Genomic DNA, 25,856 nt, shown 5'->3' on the forward strand with positions numbered 1-25,856 from the left:
AAACTATTGCACATATACAATGCTTTTAACTGACATGACATTTTTCAGGTCTTAAAAAAATAAATAAATAAATAAATAAAAATCACATTTATATACTCATATACTCATTTACTCACATATCCAGGTTTTCCTTTCTTCAATGGAACACAAAATTAGATTTTAGCAGCGTGATTTTTTTTATATAAGAAAAGTGGATATCGATTTACATTGTGAAGCTTCAAAAAGGACAAAAATAGTTCAAATCTTTCAAACATGCAGTTTATTCACCACATTCATCACAACCAATGATATCTGACCAACATCAAACTTCACAAACTTCACAGAGAGGGAGATTTTAGTAAATGATGTACTAGCATTTTTTAAATCAGTCTCAGAGCTTGAGAGTGTCTGATCAGATCAACATAAGTCAGCATAAGAGTGAGTAAATGATGAATGTTCATTTTTGGGTGAACTGCGCACTTAAAGCATAATAAAGCACTGAATTTAGGCCCAGCAGTGGACAAGAGAGAATAAACTGCAGGAAAATATTACTCAAGGTGCCTGTAGACATTTGTAAACCTGCATTTTTCTCAAATGTGACATTTTCCCCTTTTTGTGATGTTTAGTCTGTGATAAAGTTCCTGAAGCTGTGACGTCATACGCCGTTACTCACGGACCTCAGAGATGCTTTTCTATCCACTTGTGATTCTAATTATCGGCGCTGAGCTCAAACCGTCTCAGATGTGGCTGCAGATATCAATCATATTAAACCAGAGGAAAGCAGCTTGAAGCGGCTTGATCCTGTGGCTTCTTTATGAAGAAAATGTTTTCGAATGCTTTGTATGTTTGCTAACCAAACTCCCAATGGCAAAGGCCCATGTTTTTTGATTTATACTGCACGAGAGAAAAAAGGAAAAAAGACTGCCGTCTTGAGCAGAATAAAGAAGCTATGACATTACGTGCATAAATTCACACGCAAGTGCCATATTATATATCTATACAGTAAGATTTTTAAGGTTTTCAAAGAAGTCTCTTCTGCTTATCAAGGCTGCATTTATTTGATCAAAAATACAGAAAAAACTGTGATATTGTGAAATATTATTACAATTTAAAATAACGGTTTTCTATTTTAATATACGTTAAAATATAATTTATTCCTGTGATGAAATGCTGAATTTTCAGCATCATTACTGCAGTCTGCAGTGTCACATGATCCTTCAGAAATCATTTGGAATGTTGGAAACGTTTTTTGGAACCTGTGATACTTTTTTCAGGACTCTTTGATGAATAAAAAGTTCAAAAGATTTCTATAAATCTTTTCTAACAATGTAAGTCTTTACTATCACTTTTTATCAACTGAACACATCCTTGCTGAATAAAAGTATTCATTTCTTTCAAACGAAGAAAGAAAGAAAACATTTACTGAAAACGGTAGTGTATATTCTTACAAAAGATTTATATTTAAAATAAACGCTATTCTTTTTAACGTTTTATTAATCAAAGAATAGTGAAAAAAGAATTCAACAGGTTCCAAAAAAATAAAAAATAAGCAACTGTTTCCAGCATATTAGAATGATTTCTGAAGAATCATGTGACACTGAAGACTGCAGTAATGATGCTGAAAATTCAGCATTTCATCACAGGAATAAATTATATTTTAAAGTATACTGAAATAGAAACTGACTATTTTAAATCGCAATAATATTTTACAATATTACTGTTTTTTCTGTATTTTTAATTTAATAAACAAACCTTAATGAGCAGAAAATACTTAAATACTTAAAAAACATTATCTTGCTGATCCCAAACTTTTGAACGGCAGTGTACACACACACACACAGTGTGTAAATTCTGATCTGGTGGGAAGAGGAAATCAAGTCATAGGACCTTTTCATCTGTGACATCACTTCCTTTTAGAGAATGAGATAATACATCCTGACACGGGTTATTATCTGTGCTTTTGTCACACACAGCAGATCTTGACTGCGCTGCGGTGACGTCAAACACCCACATGCTCCAAGATGCAATGAAAACAGGTCAAGGTGGCGCCAAGACGACCATTTCAGTCCCATGTGCTGATGGGACGCCTGAGTGTTGGTGTTTTGAGAAAACTTGAGATATTTGAGTCTGGATTCATGAGAATTCTTAAAAAGAAGTCAAGAAATTTTGCATGTCACTTGGTAACATGTGAAGCTTGATGTTTTGGCTTCTTTCGCCTCTATTTTCATTGGTAGAAATGAAATACGCAAACTAAATTGGCCATTTTTTGCCCGAAATAGGGATGTGAATGGTTTAACTACACCAGTAAAAAAAGCACACTTCACAGTACCACTTTTGACAGCAAAGACTATTTCAGTATTCAGAAATAAAAAAATATAATCGATAATAGCATACACAATTAATACATTTATAAGTAAATAACGTACATGTAGCTTCCAAATGAATTCACAAAAATCTTTCCTAAAGAACTAAATCTCGTAAGATCAATTATAAGAATGTTGTATAATCCTTGAAAAATTCTTTTAAGCACATTTTATTTGATTTTATGTTGACTCACTGAATAACTCGATATAAAAAAAATGCATATTTTCATCACATCTGGCTTTGATGGGAGTTCTTTTCTAGTTAGTTATTTTCTAAAGAGCCTGTCTCAGGATGGAATTAAAATCTGCCACTTTTGAACCTTTTTTACGTACTAATATGTACACTTTAGGTACTAATAATGTATCTTTAAGGTACTAATGGACACTTCAGGTACAAAGGTGTACCCTTTGAAAAGATACCATCCTAGTGACATCTTTTGTACCTTTTTTTTTTCTTAGAACGATGCATCATTATTTACATTCCCTAGTAAAAAAGTAATAGATTTTAAATGCATTTATAAGCACATAGTATAGTTTAAGTCTATTAACATATTTACTGACATATGAGACTTACTGACATAAAAATTGTAATTAAACTTTATTTGGAGTACTACTTGTGCACAATGCACATTTCTTAATATTAAGCCTAAAATATGTTTTAATGTTGAGGATATGATCTTTAAATAATATATTTTTTTAAATGCCAAATATTTAAAGTGTATCTAGGTATACTTGAATAGTTACACTTTGCACAATCAAATATACTTAAGTATATCTTTAGCTGGTCTTCAGCACAATTAAAGTGCATTAAGTACAAAATGAGTTGTTCCAATTTAGCAAACTTTAAATATACCAGTTTAGTGTACTACAAGTACAACTGCAGGGTATTATTAAGTAAATAATATGTAAATATATTTGTAGTATACTCAGCATGAAATAAATGTATTTTAAACACATCAAAGTATATTTATTTTTCACTAGGGTCGGGATGAAGAAGATGGAAAAAAGGTACAAAAGCTGTCACTGGGGCGGTTCTTTTTCAAAAGGTACACTTTTGTACCGTTTAGGTACTAATATGTACACTTTACGTACTAATAAAGTATCTTTTAGGTATTAACATGGACACTTTAGGTACAAAGGTGTACCATCCTAGTGACATCTTTTGTACCTTTTGTTCTGAGAATGCAACATCATTATTTATGTTAACTATGTCACTCTAGTTCACATCCCTAGTTACAGTAGCTACTGTAATGTTGTAATGATTTACATTTGAAACAACAAATAAATTAATTAAACACCTTGGGGATTCAAGAGCAGTTGGAGGATATTTGCACTTTAAGATGTTACGATGATTTTTAACAACATTCTGCCCTGAAATACAAAGTCTTCTTAAAGGGACAGCTTACCTAAAATTCACACCTATGTGAGTTTTTTTCTTCTGTTTAACACAGAAGAAGATATTTTGAGAACTAAACAGTCGCTGGTAGCCATTTACCTCAATAGCATGAAAAAAAAAACACTATGGAAGTAAATGAGGACTAAACGTTGTTCTTCTAAAACATCTTTTGTGTTCGACAGTAGAAACAGGTGTTTGGCGTGAAAACAGTTCTGCATCTTCACGATCTGTAGATGTGGTTCAGGTTCCTCCGTCAGTGTGTGTAGGATCTTTTCACCCGTTTTATGTTCCAGCAGGTGAAAACACAATAATATTACACAGTTTGACTTAATATCAGACGCCATACACAAGGTGCTCATCCTGCTGGCCGCTAGTGAAGGAGCAGTTGTGATGCAAGCTCTAATGTGTTTGAAGAGCAGTTTGATTAAAGGAGCATGGCGAGCTCTCTGAAGATCTCCTCGTGACCATTATAACACCTTCGCGCATTATTCCGCCTCGCATCAATTAAAGCCTCGTCCGATTGGCTCTCGTGTCGTCTATTAGCACGCTGCGGCCTGATCCTCTGCTCTTTAATCTCTCGTCATGTTTTTATCGACTGGAGTATTGATTTGATGTTCAGACTTTCATCTCCTACAGCGCACAGGGCTCGTGTTGTGGAGTCTCTTTAACCCCTTCATGTTGCGGAGGTTAGAAACACGCAGCTACACGTCGCTGACAACAGGCACGTCTGCTGTACATACAGCTATAACGGACATGATTGCTGGTGAATCTGAACTATACTCAACGAATAGAAACATAAACCTGTTAATCATTCATTGCAACAGCCGGTCCTGATCCTCAAATCTGATTGGCCGATCGACGTTTCAAGAATGCTGATCTCCAGCAGAACTAGGAATTTTACGTAAACGGTGCTTGGTGACCGGCAAAGCTTGACGCTTTGGCTTTGTTCGCCACTATTTTCATTGGTAGAGATGAAGTATACAAACTAATTAGCCAATTTTTGCCTGAAATAGGGATGTAGGTTGTTCAACTACATTAGTGTTGTCACTATACCAACATTTCAGTAGTTTGTGACAATGCCAGTAAAAGTCCAGAGTTCACAATACCATTTTTGATGGCATAAACAATGTTGCATGCATAATTAATGCATTAACTAATGCATTAATTAAAATAAAATAAAAAGGTAGATAAAGGTAAATAAAAGAATTAAACATCAGCATGAAGTTTTGAAATATTTTTAATGGGTAAATATATCTTAAAAAAATAAATAAATAAATAAAAATGAAAGAATTCTGATCTCTGATTGGCCACTGTGTTCTTATGTTCAACAAAAATCTCTATGATTGGCTGCAATGTTCAATGCTGTAAGAACACATTGCAAATAGAAACCTCCGATGCTCTTCGGAGCGCAAAAACAAATACGCAAAGGAGACCCCATGAAAACAGTTTTATATTTTCCCAAATTTTGTTTAATTCTTACCAAATTGCATGGTTTGCATTTTATTTTTCTGGATTCTGTTTTAATGATTTCATGCATTTTAATAAAAAAAAAACAAAAAAAAAACATGTCTAATCAATTGAATTCATACATCTTTAACAATTTATTAACATTTTAACAACAATAGGGCCCTATGAAATCGGTAAAAATAAGTTTTATCTTATAATTTTTCTGGATTTTGTGCTTTAATACAAAATTATTACCAAAAGCTGTTAATAAAATTAATGCATAAAACTTTATCAGTTTAATTTTTTTAAATGAAAATGTAACAATTCCTATTAAATTATTATACTATATTATTATTATTATTATTATTATTATTAATTATATCATTATAACTGTAATAAATAAGCTGTACTATTGCAGTTTTAATTTACTGTTACAATTTTAGTACAATTTTGAAACCAAAGTACTGTTAATTTAGAAAACTATAATTTACACTTTTACTTTTTGCATGCAAATTTTATGCAAAGCCATGGCAAATAAGGTTTTACATTATTTTAACTCCAAATATGTTGAGCAATTTCAACTTTTTTTTTTAAAATTACACGAAAATCAACTTGATTTTTTAAAGTCGGTTTAATGTGATTTAAGTTGGAATGACTTGTACTGCCAAGTTGATTACACTTAATGTAAGGCAGCAACTGAACTAAAGGGTTGCACTAAAATAGCCGTCGACTGAATTCACCGCATGTGGATCGGAGATCTTCAAGCATGTGGCCAAACGGGCTCAACGAAGGAGGTATCAAGCAAATCGATCATGTGGACAAATAACACAGCAAGGCGCCCCACCATATAATTTTCACATAAAACACAGCCCCTATGGACTGCAGTCCATTGAAACTGTATGTGACCCTCCCCTCCAGTCACTCCGTCCCGCTCCGAACGCTGCATCCTATTTGTCCTGTGGTCAGGCGCATTGTTTGATGATGATTTGTAATGTAAATATGTGGTTTTCTGCCTCCTCCGAGCGAAGCGGCTCTGGATTCGCCTGCCCCTGCATCCCATAATTGCCAGTGACTTCCACGAGCGGCATCCCGGAGCCAAGACGCTAATGGAGAGCAGCTCCGAGCTGCCAGTAAACCTCTCTGCCTGACGTGCGAGCGTGGCCGAGGCCTCTCATGCGGCGCGGGAGTCCGCAGCGTTTCATTAAAGGCCAACAGCAATATGGGAAAGAGCAGCATGCAGAACTGCGGCCCGGCTTTTCCCGCTGTGACTCACTGCCGCGGGGAGACACGGGTCCACCGCCTTCTCCTCACAGAGTCATACGGACAAACACATCATCATCACCACCCTCATCCTCCACCGACAGGATGCTTCTATAACATACTGGCCGAGGGTGAAAAACCTCAATCGAGTGTCAATCACAGTCGTTTGGCATTGCATTTTTCCAGTCCTAATTTGAAGTGGTTTTGCTCATAGATTCACTCTAAAAAAATGTCTCAAAATACAAACTCAATATTCCGTTTTGCTTTTTCGCAAGTGTTTTACCCATATTTTGAATTATGCGTTGCATATTGCATTTTGGGGTTGAAGGAAAAAGTGCTGCTGATTTTCTGCCAGGACATTATCCATTTTTCCAGCTTTCTGTAATATTACTACATTTAAGCATATAGTATATACATAGAGAGAGATCGAGTATATATATATATATATAAAAAGAGAGAGAGAGAGAGAGAGAGAGAGAGATGTAATTCTAACAGAGTTTTGTTACTTGAAATAAACATTAACTGAAATAAAATATATATATTTTTTAATTATTATTTCAGCTAGTTTCCAAGCCAACATTTCTAATTTTAATTTAGTTTAACTTGATGCAGCCTACTAAAGTAACTAAAATAAATAAATAAAGTCAAGTTAAAAACTACTAGACATTAATACTTAGCTGTTTTCAACATAATAATAATAATAATAATAATAAAATGTTTTTTGAGCAACTTTTTAAATAGTAAAATATTTCCAAATTTTACTGTTTTTGCTACACTTCAACTAAATACAGGCTTGGTGAGCAGAAGAGACTTCTTTAAAAAGCATTGAAAATCTTAAAAAAAAAAAAAAAATTGACTGGAAGTGTACATAAAAAAAAACAAAAAAAAAACACAAGTACTATAAATGACAAAAAACCCTAAATTATTAAAACTATAACTGAAACAATTTAAAACTCTTACAAATGAAATATAGCAGTCATGATGAAAAAAAAAAAAAAAACAGTGTAGGAGTTACTTTGAACTAACGTTTTCAGTTAGAAATTTGCTAGTGAATGTCACAAATACGTACAAAGTAACACAAGACTGGAATAGTATTTTCTTCTAACACATATTCTAATCTTTGTTTTATTTACAACTTTGAAAAAAAATTTTTTACTCTGCACTTTGACACAGTGACATATAATAAAAATGGCCGATATATTACTCTGCGTCTGGCTTGCTCATACTAACATCCTATCAAAAGTGGAGTTAACAACACATCATTAAACGATAACAATAGTTGGATTTTAGGCGAACAGAACTACTACTATTACTAACACAGAGTCTGTGAAAGCCTGCATCTTGTTGTCTCTGCTTGCAGGGCTGCTTTGTTTTTCAGGTGAGTGAAGGCTCAGTCTGGTCTCATTTTCCATGGTAAACCACAAGTTCTTACCGCACACAACTGTACTCAAACAACCAAACATACACAAAGCCTTGAGCAGGTCTGTCAAAACACGCCCACCTACCCTTCACATCCCACAACTTTGAGCAGAACAACACGGCGGACCCTCAGACCGAGTCAAAGCGCAACGGCCGTTTTGCCGGCGCGCGTTTGTCCCAAAACCCTCTCTGGTTTCCTTTCATCAGAAAGGCAGAGCGCTCACAGAACATTTGGCTGCGCAGGATATAATTAAAAGCAGGAGTCGGCATAAATTAACAACGAGCGAGGCTCGGGGTCTAAATCAAAAGCGAATACTGTCATAGTTTGGATCTGACACATTAGTCTTTAAAGCTCGCAGGGATGACACAGCACCGAGCCCTTTGAGAGGCTATGAGTCTGGGATGATCTCACCCCGCCGTAAATCTCACTCATATTTGTCAGGAGATGAAGCTCGTCAGCCATTAAACAACAGGGAGTCGCCGCAGCGCCTTAAGATGAAACTTTTTGAACTCAGCTCTATTTAAGACAACAGAAATTCTGATGCTTGGAATGCAAATCAATGAGATCTTTATAGCAGATACTTGCATAAAATGATAGAAATGATCAGTCGTCATTTTACACTCGAGTTCAAAAGTTTACATCCCCCTTTCAGAATCTGCAAAATGTTAAATATTTTATCAAAATAAGAGGGTCATATAAAATGCATGTTATTGTTTATTTAGTACTGACCTGAATATGATATTTCACATAGAAGATGTTTACATATGGGCCACAAGAGAAAATAATAGATGAATGTATAAACATGACCCCGTTCAAAAGTGTACATACGCTTGATTCTTAATACTGGGTTGTTACCTGAATGATCCACAGCTGTGTTTTTTTTTTTTTTTTTTTTTTTTTTTTTTTAGTGATAGTTGTTCATGAGTCCCTTGTTTGTCCTGAACAGTCAGAAAAATCCTTCGGGTCCACAAAATTCTTTGATTTTCCAGCATTTGTACGTATTTGAACCCTTTCCAAAAATGACCGGATGATTTTGAGATCCATCTTTTCACACTGAGGACAACTGAGGGACTCATATGCAACTATTACAGAAGGTTCAAACGCTCACTGATGCTCCAGAAGGAAAAACCATGCACTAAGAGCCGGGGGTGAAAACTTTTGAACAGAATAGAGATAAATATAATATTTTTTCATTTACTACTCCCCTCTAGAAGCTACAGAAAATAGTTACATGTTTACCAAAAAGACAAAATAAGTTCAATTTACCCTGATCTTCAAATTCAGAAAGTTTTCACCCCCCCGGCTCTTAATGCATCGTGTTTCCTTCTGGAGCATCAGTGAGTGTTTGAACCTTCTGTAATAGTTGCATATGAGTCCCTCAGTTGTCCTCAGTGTGAAAAGATGCATTTCAAAATCACCCAGTCATTGTTGGAAAGTGTTCAAATACACAAAAATGCAGGAAAACTGAAGAATTTGTGGGACCTGAAGGATTTTTGTGAAGAACAGCAGGCAGTTTAACTGTTCAGGACAAACAAGGGACTCATGAACAACTGTCACTAAAAAAAAAAAAACATTCAAGTAACAACACCGTATTAAGAATCAGGGTCATTTTTATTAATTCAACTATTATTTTCTATTTGTGGACTATATGTGAACATAATTTATGTGAAATATCTTTTTTTAAGTCAGTACTAAATAAACAATAACATGCATTTTGCATGATCCGCCTTATTTTGGTAAAGCGGATTCTGAAAGGGGACGTAAACATTTGACCTCTCCAATAATATGTCTTGGTAAGATGAGATTTAAATGATATAATGCAATGCAAAACAATGATGATTTTCGGCTCATCACATTTAAGACTGACTTTTTTTGGAAATTGGACACCAACAGGCCTCTTACTTGTTGAAGTACGAGCTATCAATTGCATGCAACAGGTTTTTCTGAAACGTTTTGATCACACTGAGGCGAATATGATGCGTTAGCTTTATTTCTATCATTACAGTCTCTCGTTTCCAGCTTCATCAGTATTTCGGACGCTCGATCCGCCGAGAGCGCGCTTCGAAGTCCTCTGGCCGTGAAACAGTTAAGGAAGAAAAGCGAGCGCCTTTGACTGTTTAAAGTCGTTCGCAACAAGGTGCACCAGGTGCGCCGCGTGGTTACCAGCCTCTGTGTTTACTGCTGACTCCCTTCCGCAAGAAGGCAGCTCGACGCCGTGTTTACTCCACACCCCAACACCCACACCTCCTCCGAGCCATCAGATAAGACGCAGACAGAGAGAGACAGAGGGAAACACTCGCATTCTCCTCCTTAAGCAGCTCCTGCTGCACACACACGAGCGTTTGCATCGTAGTAAAAGTGCAGTTGCACAAATACTCACGCGTATAACCACAGCAAACCTCACCTTCCCTCAACTCTCACTGAGACAGAGAAACCTCGCACTGGTGCTAAGATCACTGCACACAGGATGTAGCATGTATGTCAGCGGCTCACGTACACGCGTGTACTGATGAAAACAAACGCGCACGCCGTTTGAAAGAGCTCAACGCGCCATTGTCGTCACGCGGCGACATAATAGTTCACGAAGGCTGGAGCGGGGGTTTCCCTGAAAATCATTGAAACGCACCCTGAAAACGGGGACTTCTCAGAAGAGCCTTACTTTTATGTTTGTCATTAAAACGTTATGCGCTTCTCTTTCTTCCTCGAGATCCAAGACCTCGGTCCCATAAGCACGGAGCTATTTTTAGCAGCGAAATGCTTTCCAGTTGGCTCTGTGCGATCATAAGGGGGGGAAAAACCACACGGAAAACCACGTTCCATAACATCTGAAAGGCGGCGGGCAGCAAATCTGGGATGTCCCTACTTTTAAAGCGATCGCTCTGCGGTAACGGCCCGATGTTTCGCCTCCAGCTGAAATTAACGTCTGGATTTCCACGGGCCGCAGGTAGAATGCTCGGTCGCCTTCGAAACGATCTTCCCCTCTCGTTACGCTTAATGATCCGCGATCCTGCGAGCAAAACCAGAAACCAGATTTTTAATCTCTGAGCGGTGCAAACCTGAGCGTCTCAATGTAATCGCAAGCATCGAGTTAAACATCCACTGATAATGCTAAGATCACAGGAGCAGCCCAGTGATGTGGTCGACAGCTTCAACGCCACGTGTTTCTCATTAATTCACAGTTCAGGATATGCTAGAGAGTGGTGACGTGATGGTTAACATATATGAAGTAGGTTAGTCACCCATCCTGTTAACCTCTGTCCCAGAACACATAAAAAAAAACCCAAACACAATAATAAGCAGGTGACAACAACAAGTGATTCAAGAAAGCTTTCATGATGAAAACAACAGGCTGTCTGTTAGTGATCAGCTTAGTGGCTTTATATATAACACCAGACTTCAAGTATTGCAACTTGACGACAATGTGCTGAAAGCTGTTGAACTGTGTAAAAAAATACAACTTGCAAAAAGCTCTTCTAAGTAGCTTGGACAATTTTTGTGTGAACTGAACAAGAACACAGATGTGTTTCTATTCAACTTTCCAATTTGAATCATCTGATCAAATAATTTTATGTCTCCAGCATGCATTGTTGCTTGGAAAAAAAAAAAAAGTTATGTGATATCTGTTACTAAAAATTTACATTACATTAACTTATTCTGCTTTATCATATTTATTATACTAATTATTTTATTTAATAATAATAATAATAACAATAATAATTATAGTATTTTTCATTTTTTTTCAATTATATTACATTAAAGCAATAAGCCCCGTGAAGCCGTGGTTTACAGTGAATTTATAACAGCTAAGGGGCGTTAAGCATGATGCGAAGCAGTGAATTTATAGCTGTTTTCACTGTAAACCACGGCTTCACGGGGCTTATTGCTTTATATTTTATATAATGGTTATTCCATATACATAGTAAGGTTTCACAAAATAAAACTCAGCAAATAAAGTGTAACGATGTTAATTAAAACATTATTCTTCCGCCAAACAATGTAGTTCCACAGAAAGGGGTTGTGGTTGCAACAAGCTTGTTGCCGAGCAACACAAAGACGTAAACAAAGGCGTGTTTGTAGAGTAATTTACAACAGCTTAGAATCAGAATCCAACCAATCAGAATCAAGAACTGGAACTATCTGATTTGCATTATAATATATTATATTATATATTATATTATTTTATGTTTAGTAATTCTGGTATGTGTTTCTGTTTGTTAACAAGTGAAAATCTATTTAAAAAAACAACACAATTCAGGCTAAATGTTTATATTTTAACACCAAATTGGATTAAAAACATAATTATACCATTAAATATAAAAACTTAATTTAAATGTTTTTAAAAACATAATTATACCATTAAACTGAGTGTTAAATATATATAAAAATAAACTGAAATTAAATTAACCTTTAATATTGATGCACTAATTGACAGGGTACTGTATAGTTTACAGCTTTAGTTGAAGAGCACTTTAAGAAAAACTGTACCTCATATATATCATATATATATATATATATATCAAGAGTTTGTGAATCAGAATCAAATTGATTTAAAGTGTCAAAACCCAAAATTACAGTAACAATTTATTTTAAGGACCAACTCTCACTATTAACTAGTTGCTTATTACCATGCATATTACTAGCATATTGGCTGTTTATTAGCACTTATAAAGCACAATAACGTATTCTGCTTTATCATATTTATGTAGAACCCTTTAATCCACCACATTAACCACAAAATTAAGGGTTTACTGAGGCAAAAGTCATAGTTAATAATGAGAACTGATCTCAATCTAAAATGATCACTGCTTTATATTTTGCTGGCTTAATTTGTGCTGCTGCTGCTGTCAGTGCTTGTTGGTTCATATTTTGTTGATCAATGAAGAACTGATGGATCTATTATATTCACCTATCAATACTTCAAAGAGTCAAATATTGCTCATATCATGTAGGTTTTGAAAATCAAACATAAAAATGAAGGAGCGAGCTATATGCTGAACAATCTTCAGTTACTTTCACAAAAACCTTTCAATTCAAATTAAATTTTAAACATCTGAAACTTTTAAATTCAAATTAAAAACGTACATCTTTACATTTTTAAAATCAAATGATTGTGCAATTTTTGACACCAAATTTACTCAGTCCAAATCTTCCAGACAGATCAGTGCTGCAGATCCATCAGCTTTACAAACAGATTACGTGATCCAGTTGTGATCGATCATCGTAAAGGGACAGTTCATCCAGAGATCAACAGATGTGATGTTTCACATCTGTGATGCAACATCCGTCGTATCATGACATCACACACACATGTCCGTCTTGGTCTTTGCCCCTCATAAACACACGACCAGAGCAAAAGAACAGGAAACTATGAATTCTGGGACACATGCTGAGTTTGTCCCACAAGAGCCTGCGCTGCTCTTCCCACTGCTGGGGTCAGCCAACGCCCCCAGCACCCCGAATTAGTGCCGGGCCAGACCTACTGGAGCCTCAGCAGCCACATGGGGCGGCACACATGGGTGTGATCACACGGCCTAATCCCGCTCCCATCTGATACCCATCTACCAGCAGCACGACTGCCACAGCTGGGTACGGCCCAACACACACACACACACACATGCATGTTATCACAGGAATCTCTACGGAGGTTTAAGACTCTTCGTTTCCACTGAAACTGTGCTCAAAACAAGTGTGAGACGTCCCACAAATCAGTGGGAATCTACTGTGAAATGCTTTAACAGAACAGCAGTGTGATGGAAAACAACACAATTCACAAATGACTGCTCTGAACTCATTTAGGACACATCAACTGAGTCAATAGTACGCAGAAATCAAACGGCGTCCTAATTAGATGAAGCCGACGTAAAATGGGATGAACCATTCATAACAGTATTCCACATACACAAGCCTACTATTAAAACTGGGTTTGCATTGAATGCTATGGCTAAAAATATTGATTTCTCCCTCAAAGGGAGTCTTCATTTTGATACATTTTCTCAAATTCCGAGATTGACCTTTTGGGCTGTTTTCAGCTGATGCATGAACAAAACTTCACTAACATTATTTGTAGCTCACCTGCCATATCCAATAATCTCAATAAGCTTTGTTACTTTTGATATGAAACAAAGCCTCGGCTTTCAAATTAAAATCCGCTAGAAGAAAAACTGCGGAAAGACGTCAATAAATCAGCTTGTAAACAATGTCACGTAACATTACAATGAAAGCCATTCATTCATGTCCATAAACTCGTTAGTTAGCTAGAAAATTATTTCTAGAGAGGAACATTTTGTTAAATATATGCAATATATTACATGCTCATCATATCTTCACTTAAGCTGTTGATTCTGTATTACTTTTTTATTATAATAATACAATATACAGTATTTTTTATTTTATTTCAATTATATTATATTTCTTAAAATGTATTTATTGTCCTCACTTGACCTTGAGAGGTCTTTTAAATGTTAATAAGTGAAAATCAAATTAAAAAAAAAAAAAAAAAAGTTTTTTAAAGACACAATATAAATGTCTATAAACTGGATTAAAAACATAATTCTATCATTAAATATAAAAACTTAATTTAAATGTTTCTATACAAGTTGACTGAGTGTTAATTATATCTAAAAATAAATAGAAATTAATTTAACCTTTAATAATACTGTACTGTTATTTAAGGACCAACTCTCACTATTAACTAGTTGCTTATTAGCATGTATATTACTGGCATATTGGTTATTTATTAGTACTTCTAAAACACGTATTTTGAATGACCATATTCTACATCCCTAATCCTACACAATACCTAAAGCTAACAACTACCTTACTAACTATTAACAAGCAGCAAATTAGGAGTTTATTAAGGGAAAAGTCAAAGTTAATGGTTTGTTATAATATTAAGAATTGGACCTTAAAATAAAGTGTGACCGAGATTGCGTCAAGAAAAACTGACGGTACCTCATATATACATCCGAATGAACTGATATTAAATGGAAAAGGAACTGAATCAAGAGTTTGTGAATCAGAATCTCATTGATTCAAATCAGTGCCAGAACCCAGCCATCAGAATACAATGTGACTTTTAGCACTTCTTTTCCCCCTGTCGTTCAATGGCCACTGCACTTTAGGCTCTTCCCACCCCGGTGTCTGGTCAATGGATCGGGGGAGGAAGGGCGAAATCACACACACCTGGGTGAGAACGAGCCGTCACACACCCGTCAGGGTCCACTAGACAAAATACCTGCTCACATCACATATGCGTCACTACTTGTCGCAACATACATTGATGACTCTGGTTATCTTGAGGTGGGGGATTTTCTTTCATTTTTACTGCACTTTAGTCAAGATGCATGGCGGGCTGATTCATTAACAGAATGCCTTTGACGACAAGGCATACAGTAGCATAAACACAGATGTGAAATATATGTCGGCAAACGGTCTAATAAAAATGTACAATGCTGATTTGAAGAAGTAGGTGTCTTCGAATAAATCCTTTGCTTTTGATTCATTCGGGTTTCTCATTTTCATGCACATCTTAAAGAAACAGTTCACACACAAAGGAACATTCTGTCATCATTTACTCACCATCAAGTCATTATAAACCTGTATGAGTTTCAGTTGAACATTAAAAATGTTGAGAAACAAAGTTGACAGTAGCCATTGACTTCCATAGCATTTTTTTTCCCATTCTATGGAAGTCAATGGCTACCAGCAAAGATATTTTGAAGAATGTGGGTAAGCAAACAGTTTTGGGTTCTCATTGACGTTGACCGGACGCATTTACCATAGTGTTTTATTTTCAGAACTTCCATGAAAGTCAGTGGCTACCAGCAACTATTTGGAAAATATTTTAAAAAATGTGGGTGTTTTAAAGAAGATATTTTTAAAGAATCTGGACAAGCAAACAATTGCTGGTCAACAAACAAACTTCCACAGTATTTTATTTCAGTACAATGGAAGTCAATGGCTACCAGCAAAGATATTTTAAAGAATGTGGGTAAGCAAACAGTTTCTGGTCCTCCTTGACATTGACTGGATGCATTTACCATATTGTTTTATTTTCAGAATTCCATTGAAGTCAAGGGCTACCAGCAACTACTTGGAAAATATTTAGAAAAATTAGAGTATTTTAAGAAGATAATTTGGACAAGTTCCACACTGACTTCCACAGCATTTTATTTCTATACAATGGAAGTCAATGGCTACCAGCAAATATATTTTGAAGATATTTTAAATAATGTGGGTATAAAACAGTTTCTGGTCCTTGTTGACTCTGACTGGAGCCATTTACTATAGTGTTTTACTTCCATAATATGGAAGTCAATGGCTACCAGCAACTGTTTCGAAAATATTTAGAAAAATGTGGGTATTTTTAAGAAGATATTTTGAAGAATGTAGACAAGCAAACAGTTGCTGATCCACACTGACTTCCACAGTATTTTATTTCCATTCTATGGAAGTCAATGGCTACCGTCAGCTGTTTGGTTACCAACATTCTTTAAAATATCTTCTTCTGTGTTCAACAGAAGAAAGAAAATCATATAGGTTTGAGGACCACAAAACCAGTCAATAAATAATCTTCTCATTGATGTATGGTTTGTTAGGATACAACAATATTTGGCCGAGATACAACTATTTGAAAATCTGGAATCTGAGGCTGCAAAAAAATAAAAAATAAATCAAAAATCAAAATATTGAGAAAATCGCCTTTAAAGTTGTCCAAATGGAGTTCTTAGCAATGCATATTACTAATCATAAACTTAAAAAAATTTCTTCATGGATCATAATCTTTACTCAATGTCCTAATGATTTTTGGCATAAAAGAAAAATCAGTCATTTTGACCCATACAGTGTATTGTTGGCTATTGCTACTTATGACTGGTTTTGTGGTCCAGGGTCACAAATGATGACAACGTTTCAATTTTTTGGGTGGACCATCCCTTAAAAGGTGAAGTCACTATTCCTCACCAGATGCAATCGCAAAATTAGTTCTCCGACAGCACAACTGTTTGAACCAATTCTAAGAAAAACTGACGAATAACTTTAACTTTGACCTTTATCTGTCTAGACACTATAACAGCTACAACTTCTGCCACACACCTCGATAAAAGTCCTCTCTATCTGAGAAGAATTTACTCGACTGTTCTCACTTCAAGATCTTGCGTCGACATGTTGGAGCAGGGCGATGAGACAGTTCAAACACCTGTCCCTCTCTCTCGCAGCGGAACAGACACGACCGCACCAATAATTACAGCTATAAACACCTGAGGGGATCCGACGGGTTTTGATAATTTCCCAAATATTTCCGGCTCCATAAAAAGCTGTGCAGCTTCGTCCGCGGGCGCTCGCTTCAAAGACCGCTGAAATAGGTTCTCTTATCAATATTTGTATTTCGACACGATTTGGTTTTCTTAAACACGAATTAACCTGCGGCTAAAGAAGATGGCAGTGATCGCACCGTGCTTTCTTTGCAGTAGCGACTGTGCCTCAGTTTTCCAAGGCGAGAAGCCTTGCAGCAGCCTATTGTGTCCTGACTGAAGCAGCAGAATGGGTTAAAGAGCTTTTTTCTTAAAGAGGGTGTAATCCAGTGTCTGTTACTTATCGCTGTCAGTCAGAGGAGCGAAGCAGAGCTGCTCTGGATGGATTACAACACAAAGCCAATGTTCTTTTATTGTTTACTCAGAGACTAAAGGCGGCTTGAACCATGAGCTCATGTCGATCGGGGCTTGTTCAAGACCGCACGGCCCCGGGACGAGCAGGAGCTTTGACTTCAATCAATCGCTTCGTCTTTGGGAATGAAATACACTCGGAGTTTGAGTTATAAATACATAAAGGATTGCCGATTACTGTGTAAAATCAAAAGCTTGGATGTGCATTCTGGGTAAAGCCTCAATGAATCTATAATCTTTACTTTTTAGGGACCAAGGACAATTCTTGAATTTGGAAGACGTTACACATCCCGTTCACCTGGGACTGTTGTAAGCTAAAAGCATTAAAGGACTAAAAAAAAAAAAAAAAACTCTGATTGTGAAATGACCACCGATCATAACACTACACACTCAGAAAAAAGGTACAAAAGCTGTCACTGGGATGGCACCTATTGGAAAGTATGTCTTTGTATCTAAAGTCTCCATCTTATACTTTAAAGGTACAGAAAGTGTACATATTAGCACTTAAAAAGTAAAAAAATACTTTTTTTGAGAAGGTACTGCACAAGTGACAGCTTTTGTACCAAGCAGGTAATTTCCCGTAACATATCCCCAACCCACTCAGGAACTCAAAAACGCTCACTTTCACTGATCAGCCTTGAAGTTGAATGGATAGTTCACCTAAAAATGGAGATTCGGTCAACATTTATTCACCCTAGTGTTGTTTCAAACTTGTATGAGTTTCTCTTTTCTGCTGAACACTTAATAAGATATTTTGACAAACGCTGGTTGTCGGTAGCCATTGACTTCTATAATATGGAAATTAAAAACAATATGGAAGTCAGTGGCTACCGCCAACTGTTTAATTACCAACATTCTTCAACATATCTTCTTTTGCGTTTAACACAAGCAAGAAACACACACAGGTTTCGAACTCGAGAGAGAGAGAGTAAATGATGAGAAAATGTTCATTTTTGGCTGAACTATGTCTTTAAGAAAGACCTGGAGGATACTTCAAATAGTAAGACATGCTTTCATTTCACAGACATTCAGAGCCATCATCAACGTAACTACTGATGCTTTCATAAAGACACAGCAGAGTGAGAACCTCTGTAGCGATTTGTCCGGTGTATGTCGATATACATCCATGCATTTTTACAGGCAACGTTACTATGTTACTCTCACCACGTCACGTACTGCAGAGTTCTATTCATCACACAGTTTAAATAATCACTACATGTGCAAACAACAACTGGTGTTATAGCTATGCAATTACAACTTTATAACTACTTCATAAGAAAATTTTTGGAAAACCACTATACGAGCTAAAATCTGTTTTTCTTTATAAATACACACAATCAAGATAAGCAACAAAAAAGACAATGATGATATTTAGCATCTAAATTATATATAAATAATCTATGTAAATATATATAGATTTGACTGTTAACATACCGTGCCATTGATTTGCGGTCAAAAGCATCAGAATGCACTGACAAAGTTTTCACACATGCATGCATGCTCACACACATTAGACAGTCACCAATTGTCACACGTAAACAATGTCAAAACTGCTTTTCTGAAGGGCACACGCATCGCTGTAAGATCTCAAGCAATATATGAAGGCCTACTGAGCTTATCGAGTGGGACTCTCCAGTGTCCTTTTCTCAAGTCCTCTCAAGCCGAAGTGTAATTACAGGCCTGTCTCAGGCGTTCTTCTGCGGCCCAGCAAACTAACCAGACCTTCGGTGCGGTTCCCACACACCTGGACTCTAGTGATCAAATGCTAGTGGAAGAACAGCAGTGCTGTCGTGAACTTACAGATGGCGAGACGGGTCCGTTCGGTAGATACGGCTCGGGCAGCATCAGGAACGGGTATCCAGAATACGGCGCTTTATACATTCCACCATCTTGATGTTTGGGCACTTGAGAAGGCGAGACAGAAGAATAAAAGTGGTGAAGTTAGCAAAAGTGTAAGGTGCGCAATTAGCAAAGAATGAACTTCCGCTATAGTACGGTGCTCATACTGAACTGTTTTGCTTTAGTTTGTTGTATTTATAGGCTCTCTTGTAAATATATAATGATGATCAATCACAGATCCTGTTCAAAGCAGTTTCAGTTCTGGAGCGCAAATAACGGAAACAGATCAAACAGGCTTCAGATAAAAACAGCTTATTTAATGATGCAGATTTCAGGTTTTCCCCAAGAAAAGTCCATCAGTTACATATCAGATGCAGATGAAAGTTTTTAATTTCCCCAATTCAACTTTTATCAGGCTGCCACAGGCTGAAAGACTGTTTTAGACTATTTGAACACATTCAACTAAAACAAGGCTATTTTTACTTTTCCCGAGCGAGAAATGTTGTCTGATTTAATAGACGTTCACGGGGACAATTTGGTCTCCAAACAAAACTAAGCAAAGCCACACGCACAGATTTGTGTAAATAAAGACACTCGTGCAAGCTGTTGCTTGTAGACAAAGGTAAAGAGTAAGGCAGACTAAAACCTCTCCCTTCAGAAACTAAAAACAAAACAAACAAACAAAGCGCGCATGGTGTAAGGGGGTCGACTTCATCATTCCGAGCACTTCTAGGGACTCTCTCTCTCTATCTGTGTGTGTGTGTGTGTTTAGTCTCACCGTCGTCCAGATGTTCTCGTTTATCGGTGTAGATTCTCTGATCTTCTTGCTGTCCTCTTCTGATCACCTGCTCATCACAAACACACTTTATTTCACTCACACATTCACACTCGCAGCATCTGAACACATACACGCACACGCACGCACGAATGTGACATGAATGCGCTGACGGGGTCTTACGGCAGAGTTGGAGTTCTGGCTGATTTCGGACTCGTTGACCAGAGATGATTTGAGATCGGCCAGGTCGCTCTCCGTGAACGCGCTCTCTCGGATCTTCTCCTCGTGATCCCCTTCATCTTTAAACGCGATCATCTCATCATTCGCCCCGAGATCATCTCCCCCTCCACCGTTCAGCTGCGGCATATTCGAGCGAACTTTATTAATGTACTTTTGATGGTTGTTGTCGCTGTTTTCCGCGCTCAGAAGAGCGTTTGAGACTCGCGCCAGAGAGGAAAAGTTCTTTATGCTGTGACGATCCGCGCGACTTGAAAGTAACAAACAGTCGCTCTTTAGAACAGCGAAGATCAAAGCGACCGAAAGCGTGATTGACAGCTGCAATGAGCCGAAGGGAGGTCCGCTCTTAAAGGGACACGACACTCTTTAGTTGCGGAGGTTTTTAGAGGCAGAGCGCACCGCGTTACAAACTATCGAATGAATTTCATAAAAGTCAACTTTTAAATCAAATACATCGACGACCGGATTTGGCGCTATGAGTAAATGATGAATAATTGGATTGTTTGAATAACTGGGGTGACTGAAAAACACTTCAGATCAGTCTCAGTCAGCCTTGGGTGTAACTAGTTACTAAGTAACTAGTTGCTGTAATTTCATTACTTTTTCTTTGAAAAAGTAAAGTAAGGGATTACTCTTATTTTTTCTGTAATTACATTTAATTACAGTTACTTTTTATGTAATTGAACTTAAAACTGTGTAGAACACATATATATACACAATAAACAATACAATAGTGGATTTAACAACAAAAAGTCATAGTCTAACTTTAAAATGCATTATGAACTATTAACTATTATTATGCACCTTTAACTAGTTGGTTATTAGCATTAATATATTACTGGGATATTGGCTGTTTATTATTACTTAAAAACCACATCATGTCTTATTCTGTAAGACCTTCAAATCCTACCCAATTCTTAAAATTAATTGTCAACAACTGCTTTATTAAGTATTAATAATCAGTATAGTGAGGCACAAGTATAATTAGTTCATACACTGTAAAAAACAATTTGTTGAGTCAACTTAAAATAATTTGTTACCTGGCTGCCTTAAAATTTTAAGTTCAGTCAACTCAAAAAAAGTTTATTCAAATTGAAATGTTAAATTATACTAAGTGACAACTTAGATATTTGAGTTGAATCCACTTAAAATTTTAAGGCAGCTGGGTTACTTACCCATCTGTTAAGTTTAGCAAACACAAATATCTAAGTTGTTATTTAGTACAACTTAACATTTCAAGTTGACTAAACTTATTTTAGTTGACTGAACTTAAAATTTTAAGGCAGCAGAGTAACTAATTATTTTAAGCTGACTCAACAAATTGTGTTTTTTATTTTTTACAGTGTAGTTAATCATTAGTTAATAGTGAGAACTGGACCCTAATCTAAAGTGTGACCAGAATCATTTATGTAGTTATGTGTTATTTATTTGAAATAATTAAAAGAACTGTTTCATGTCTGTCCTTGTATCATTCATGAACTTTAATATACAATTTAGAAGGTAATTAGTAATAAGTAATTAAATACTTTTTGGAGAGTGCTTTGTAGAGTAATCTAATTACACTGTTGAAGATGTAATTAGTACCTAGTAATTAATTACTTTTTTAGAGTAACTTACCCAACACTGGTCTCAATTAAATTTGGAATTTCGAAACTTGCACTGAAATATAAAGTGAGGAGTTATATAGTTTTTTAGTAGTATTTATAAAGTATTTATAGTATTTACACAGTTAATTGGGAAATTGGACCAGGAAGCAACCCATCTTCAAGGAGTTTGTTGTGTTTTAGGAAGCAATAAACCAAGACAAATAGACATAAATTAACCATGGTTTTATTACAAATTAAACCAAAAACAAACAAACAAACAAACAAAAAAAAAAAAACATTGTAATTGTTGTTAAACCGTGGTAACCACAAATGAACCGTGTTTTGCTGCACTAGCCATAGTTTTAACCATGGTATTTGTAGTAAAACTGTGGTTATACAAATGGTAAACAATCTGCCAAAAAATGTAATGAACAGATTCATTCAACAAAACATTTTTGCATGCATTGGAAATGTATTTGAGTTTAATGATAAGGTAATATTATTAAAAGGTAATAAAAGGTAATAATTCTAATAGGTAATAATCCTATTAATTAATTAAATCATAAAAACGTACAACTAAAAAAAGTGACCCTGGATCACAAAACCAGTCTTACGTAGTGCGGGTATTGTAGCGATAGCCAAAAAAAAAAACATTGTATGGGTAAAAATGATTGATTTTTCTTTTATGACAAGATTCATTAGGATATTAAGTAAAGATCATGTTTCATGCAGATATTTTGTAATTTTCCTACCGTACATATATCAAAACTTAATTTTTTTGATGAGTAATATGCATTGCTAAGAACTTCATTTGGACAACTTTAAAGACAATTTTCTCAATATTTCCATTTTTTTGCTCCCACAGATTTCAGATTTTCAAATAGTGTATCTCGGCCAAATATTGTCCTATCCTACCAAACCAGACATCAATGGAAAGCTTACTTATTCATCTTTCAAAAAATGACTGTGTTCCATTAGTCTGAGCTTTTACAAGTTACTATTAGTTATTACCATGTACTTGATTAGAAATAGACAGTAACACAAACACTGCAATGTAAAGTGTGACATAACTTTCTCAAATGACACACTTGTGAAATTGTTTGAGCAATCACCTTCTTGTGCATAGCTTATTTTTTAGTTTTCTACTCTTTTTAGTGTTTTGAGTTTTAATTGAAAAATAATTATGTCTCGCCATGCTGTGCGGTAATATTTGAGTACATTTTCTGTCATGAACTACAGCTGGGAATAAGAATTAAATACAAACAAAAATGTGTCTAGTATTTGCATAAGGCTGCATATTTATACAATATCTTCCATGCATATTAATAAATGGATTAAAAATGGCCTGTTTAATGCATGCAAATCTAAATTATAAATGAGACCTTGTTTATTTGCCTTGATTAAATATAGACAGCTGCTTATCATGGAAGCAGTTTTTCGACATCATTTTCCTAATGATTTCTCAATGTTTTGCCATCCTGAGCTCATATTTGCATGCCGTCAGACGGACAGCTTGTTTTTACGCCTTATTTTATGGGCACTTTGTTTCAGACTGAATAAGTGGGTTTATGTTCTAGTGTCTGTTTTAAGGGCCTAAACCATTTCTTTCTCTTTAGCATTTGTCTTTTGAGTGACTTCAAATGTCAAAGTGTATTTTACCATTTTCTAAGCCACAGGGGCAGGAAACGCAGAGCTAACACATTCACTGAGCTACTCTTAGAGAGCAAAAGTTGTCACTTTTTTTGCAAGAACCTGAATGAACCTTCAAGTCGTGTCTTGGTCATTTTGATCCAGACGAGGTGTTAAAAATGCAAGTTAATGTAGGACTAAAACCTACATACTTTGCTCAAAGAGGGTAAAACAACTTCCGCCCAAAAACGCTTTTGCCAGAATCATCCACATACAATGCTTTTTTTCACTCAGAAACTGATTCAGGGCAAAAAAGAAATATTAAGCATGCTAACTGAAAGAAAACAAGTCGATAGAATGAATCCAATCAAGTGTTTTTTTTTTTTTTTTTAAATAGGCAGGTCATTTTTGTGGCTCGTTTGTGGATGAAATCATTTATTTGTGATGGTGCAACAGAAAGGAACACTTAGAAATGAATGCAGTCTCAAAACCTTGTGAATGTTCTCAAAATAATTTTTACTTTTAGAAACACAATGATATTCACCACTAAGGACGATTTTGTTAGGTGATACATTTGGCAAAGCCTAGAAACGAGAACAAGAAAGGAAGAGTGAAATGCTGTTCCAGCTTCATTCAGAGCGGAATAAAACACCACCGTCAGGCTGCGTTTCTCTGGCTCATTTCAATGGCACTGCAAGCTTTGATGGTTTCGAGGATAAATGCAGTTCCTAAAAATTACATACTGCGCTTCCTAAATAATCTCCAGGCACATTTAAGTAGCAAACTAATTAAATCACATCCTTTAACTGAGGTCGGGCCACATCCAAAGGCACACAGTTTAACTCAAGCCACTTGTGTGTTTTTTATTGGCCGCACCCTTCGGCGCGTTCTGCCGTCAGATACGCGACGGTCAGTGCTTTCCTGGTTTAGAACGACTGGAGATTGGACTCTCAAGGCTGACGCTGGGCATCTCCATCGTGGTGCTGATGGAGAAGTTTGCAGGCGTGAGGTAAGCTCAGGAGAAACCTGTTGTTGTAATCTCTCTCTCTCTCTCTCTCTCTCTGGCAGGAAACAAAGGGGCTTGTTAATGCAGAGACTTGCCTGAGCCTTTGATGTGAAGCACAACCATTCAAGCCTGTGTGCTGCACGCATGTAACACACACACAACGCCCGAGACCTGCACTCACACACAAACCCATACACAACACACAGCACGCGCTCATCTGCACACGCGTGCACAACACATTAATGAAAAAGCATAATCTCTCTGCTTGTAAACCGACGCGGGGCTTCTATTTTAAGATGCGCGAGATTCGATCGGCGTGCAAAAACGTGCTGCACTGCTGCAGTTTACCTCAGTGGAAAGTTCAGTTTATAAATGTTACTTTGTGAGCATTAGCAGCATCATTCGGTTGCTTTCACAGAAACACTATTTTCCATTCAATCTCAACTTTTTCCACGAACTTCATGAGGAGATTTGCAAAATGGAAAATGGGGTTAATTTACTGTTTTTAGGGTTAAGGTAAATGACTAAATCAGGTGCGTCCCAACTACTACCCTTAATTTTAGAAATTCAAACATTACATTTACTGAAATCACTCATTTTACAGTAATTTGCTTCTCTACTGGTTTTAGGATCATCAAGCAGCAACAAACATTTTGCTGTCTAAAAAGACAAAAAATTGCTATTATTGCAAAAGACTGTTTATTTTTCTGTCGTAACCATGCATAGCTTTGGGTTAACTGCATTTTAATATTTGCATTTATTGCATTTTTCCTTTGCAGTCCATGAACTGATCAGAACAGATCTGAGAGCTGTTTTTAAGAGCAACTGATTTATGTTAATAATATCCAAACCTGTGATTGAAAGGCTGGAAATAAAATGCTTTATTACTATGCAAACGCATACATTTGAATAATTAAAAACTTAGCAGGAGTACAAGTCATGTAATGTGCTTGCTTGTAAAGTAATGCATGCTGTATTCAGTATCAAGAAAACACATTTATGTAGTCCCATTGCACACCATAAAATGGTGAAATCCTACAAGTCTGCAAACGTATGTCACAATGTAATGAAGCAATTTCTTATATTTTCACTGTGTAAAGGAATTGCATAAAAAAAACATACCAGATAATGTCTGATTTTATTCCTACAGTGTAGAAGAATAAAAGTGGTTCATTTGGAGGTAAAGTCTCCTGTTGGTTTCTCAATGCCTTGCTGTTTTAAAAACAAACAGAAATGCAGAAATAATTGAAATGCTCTG

At 36.2% G+C, this 25,856-nt stretch overlaps 1 protein-coding gene across 4 annotated transcripts in view; it reads right to left on the reverse strand.

Moving 5' to 3' along the window:
- tcf7 (transcription factor 7) overlaps window positions 1-20,679 on the reverse strand; it is a 54,929-nt gene extending 34,250 nt beyond the window's left edge. For all 4 annotated transcript variants that reach the window (XM_051093130.1, XM_051093131.1, XM_051093128.1 and 1 more), the window contains exons 1-3: window positions 20,324-20,679; window positions 20,144-20,210; window positions 19,327-19,430 (exon numbers count right to left, since the gene is read on the reverse strand). In XM_051093130.1, coding sequence (XP_050949087.1) covers window positions 19,327-19,430; window positions 20,144-20,210; window positions 20,324-20,506 — 354 coding nt within the window. In that variant the 5' untranslated portion in view covers window positions 20,507-20,679. The remainder of the gene's footprint in view (window positions 1-19,326; window positions 19,431-20,143; window positions 20,211-20,323) is intronic.
- Window positions 20,680-25,856: the final 5,177 nt, after the last annotated feature.

The sequence above is a fragment of the Labeo rohita genome, chromosome 21, assembly GCF_022985175.1.
Source record: "Labeo rohita strain BAU-BD-2019 chromosome 21, IGBB_LRoh.1.0, whole genome shotgun sequence".
NCBI lineage: Eukaryota > Metazoa > Chordata > Actinopteri > Cypriniformes > Cyprinidae > Labeo > Labeo rohita.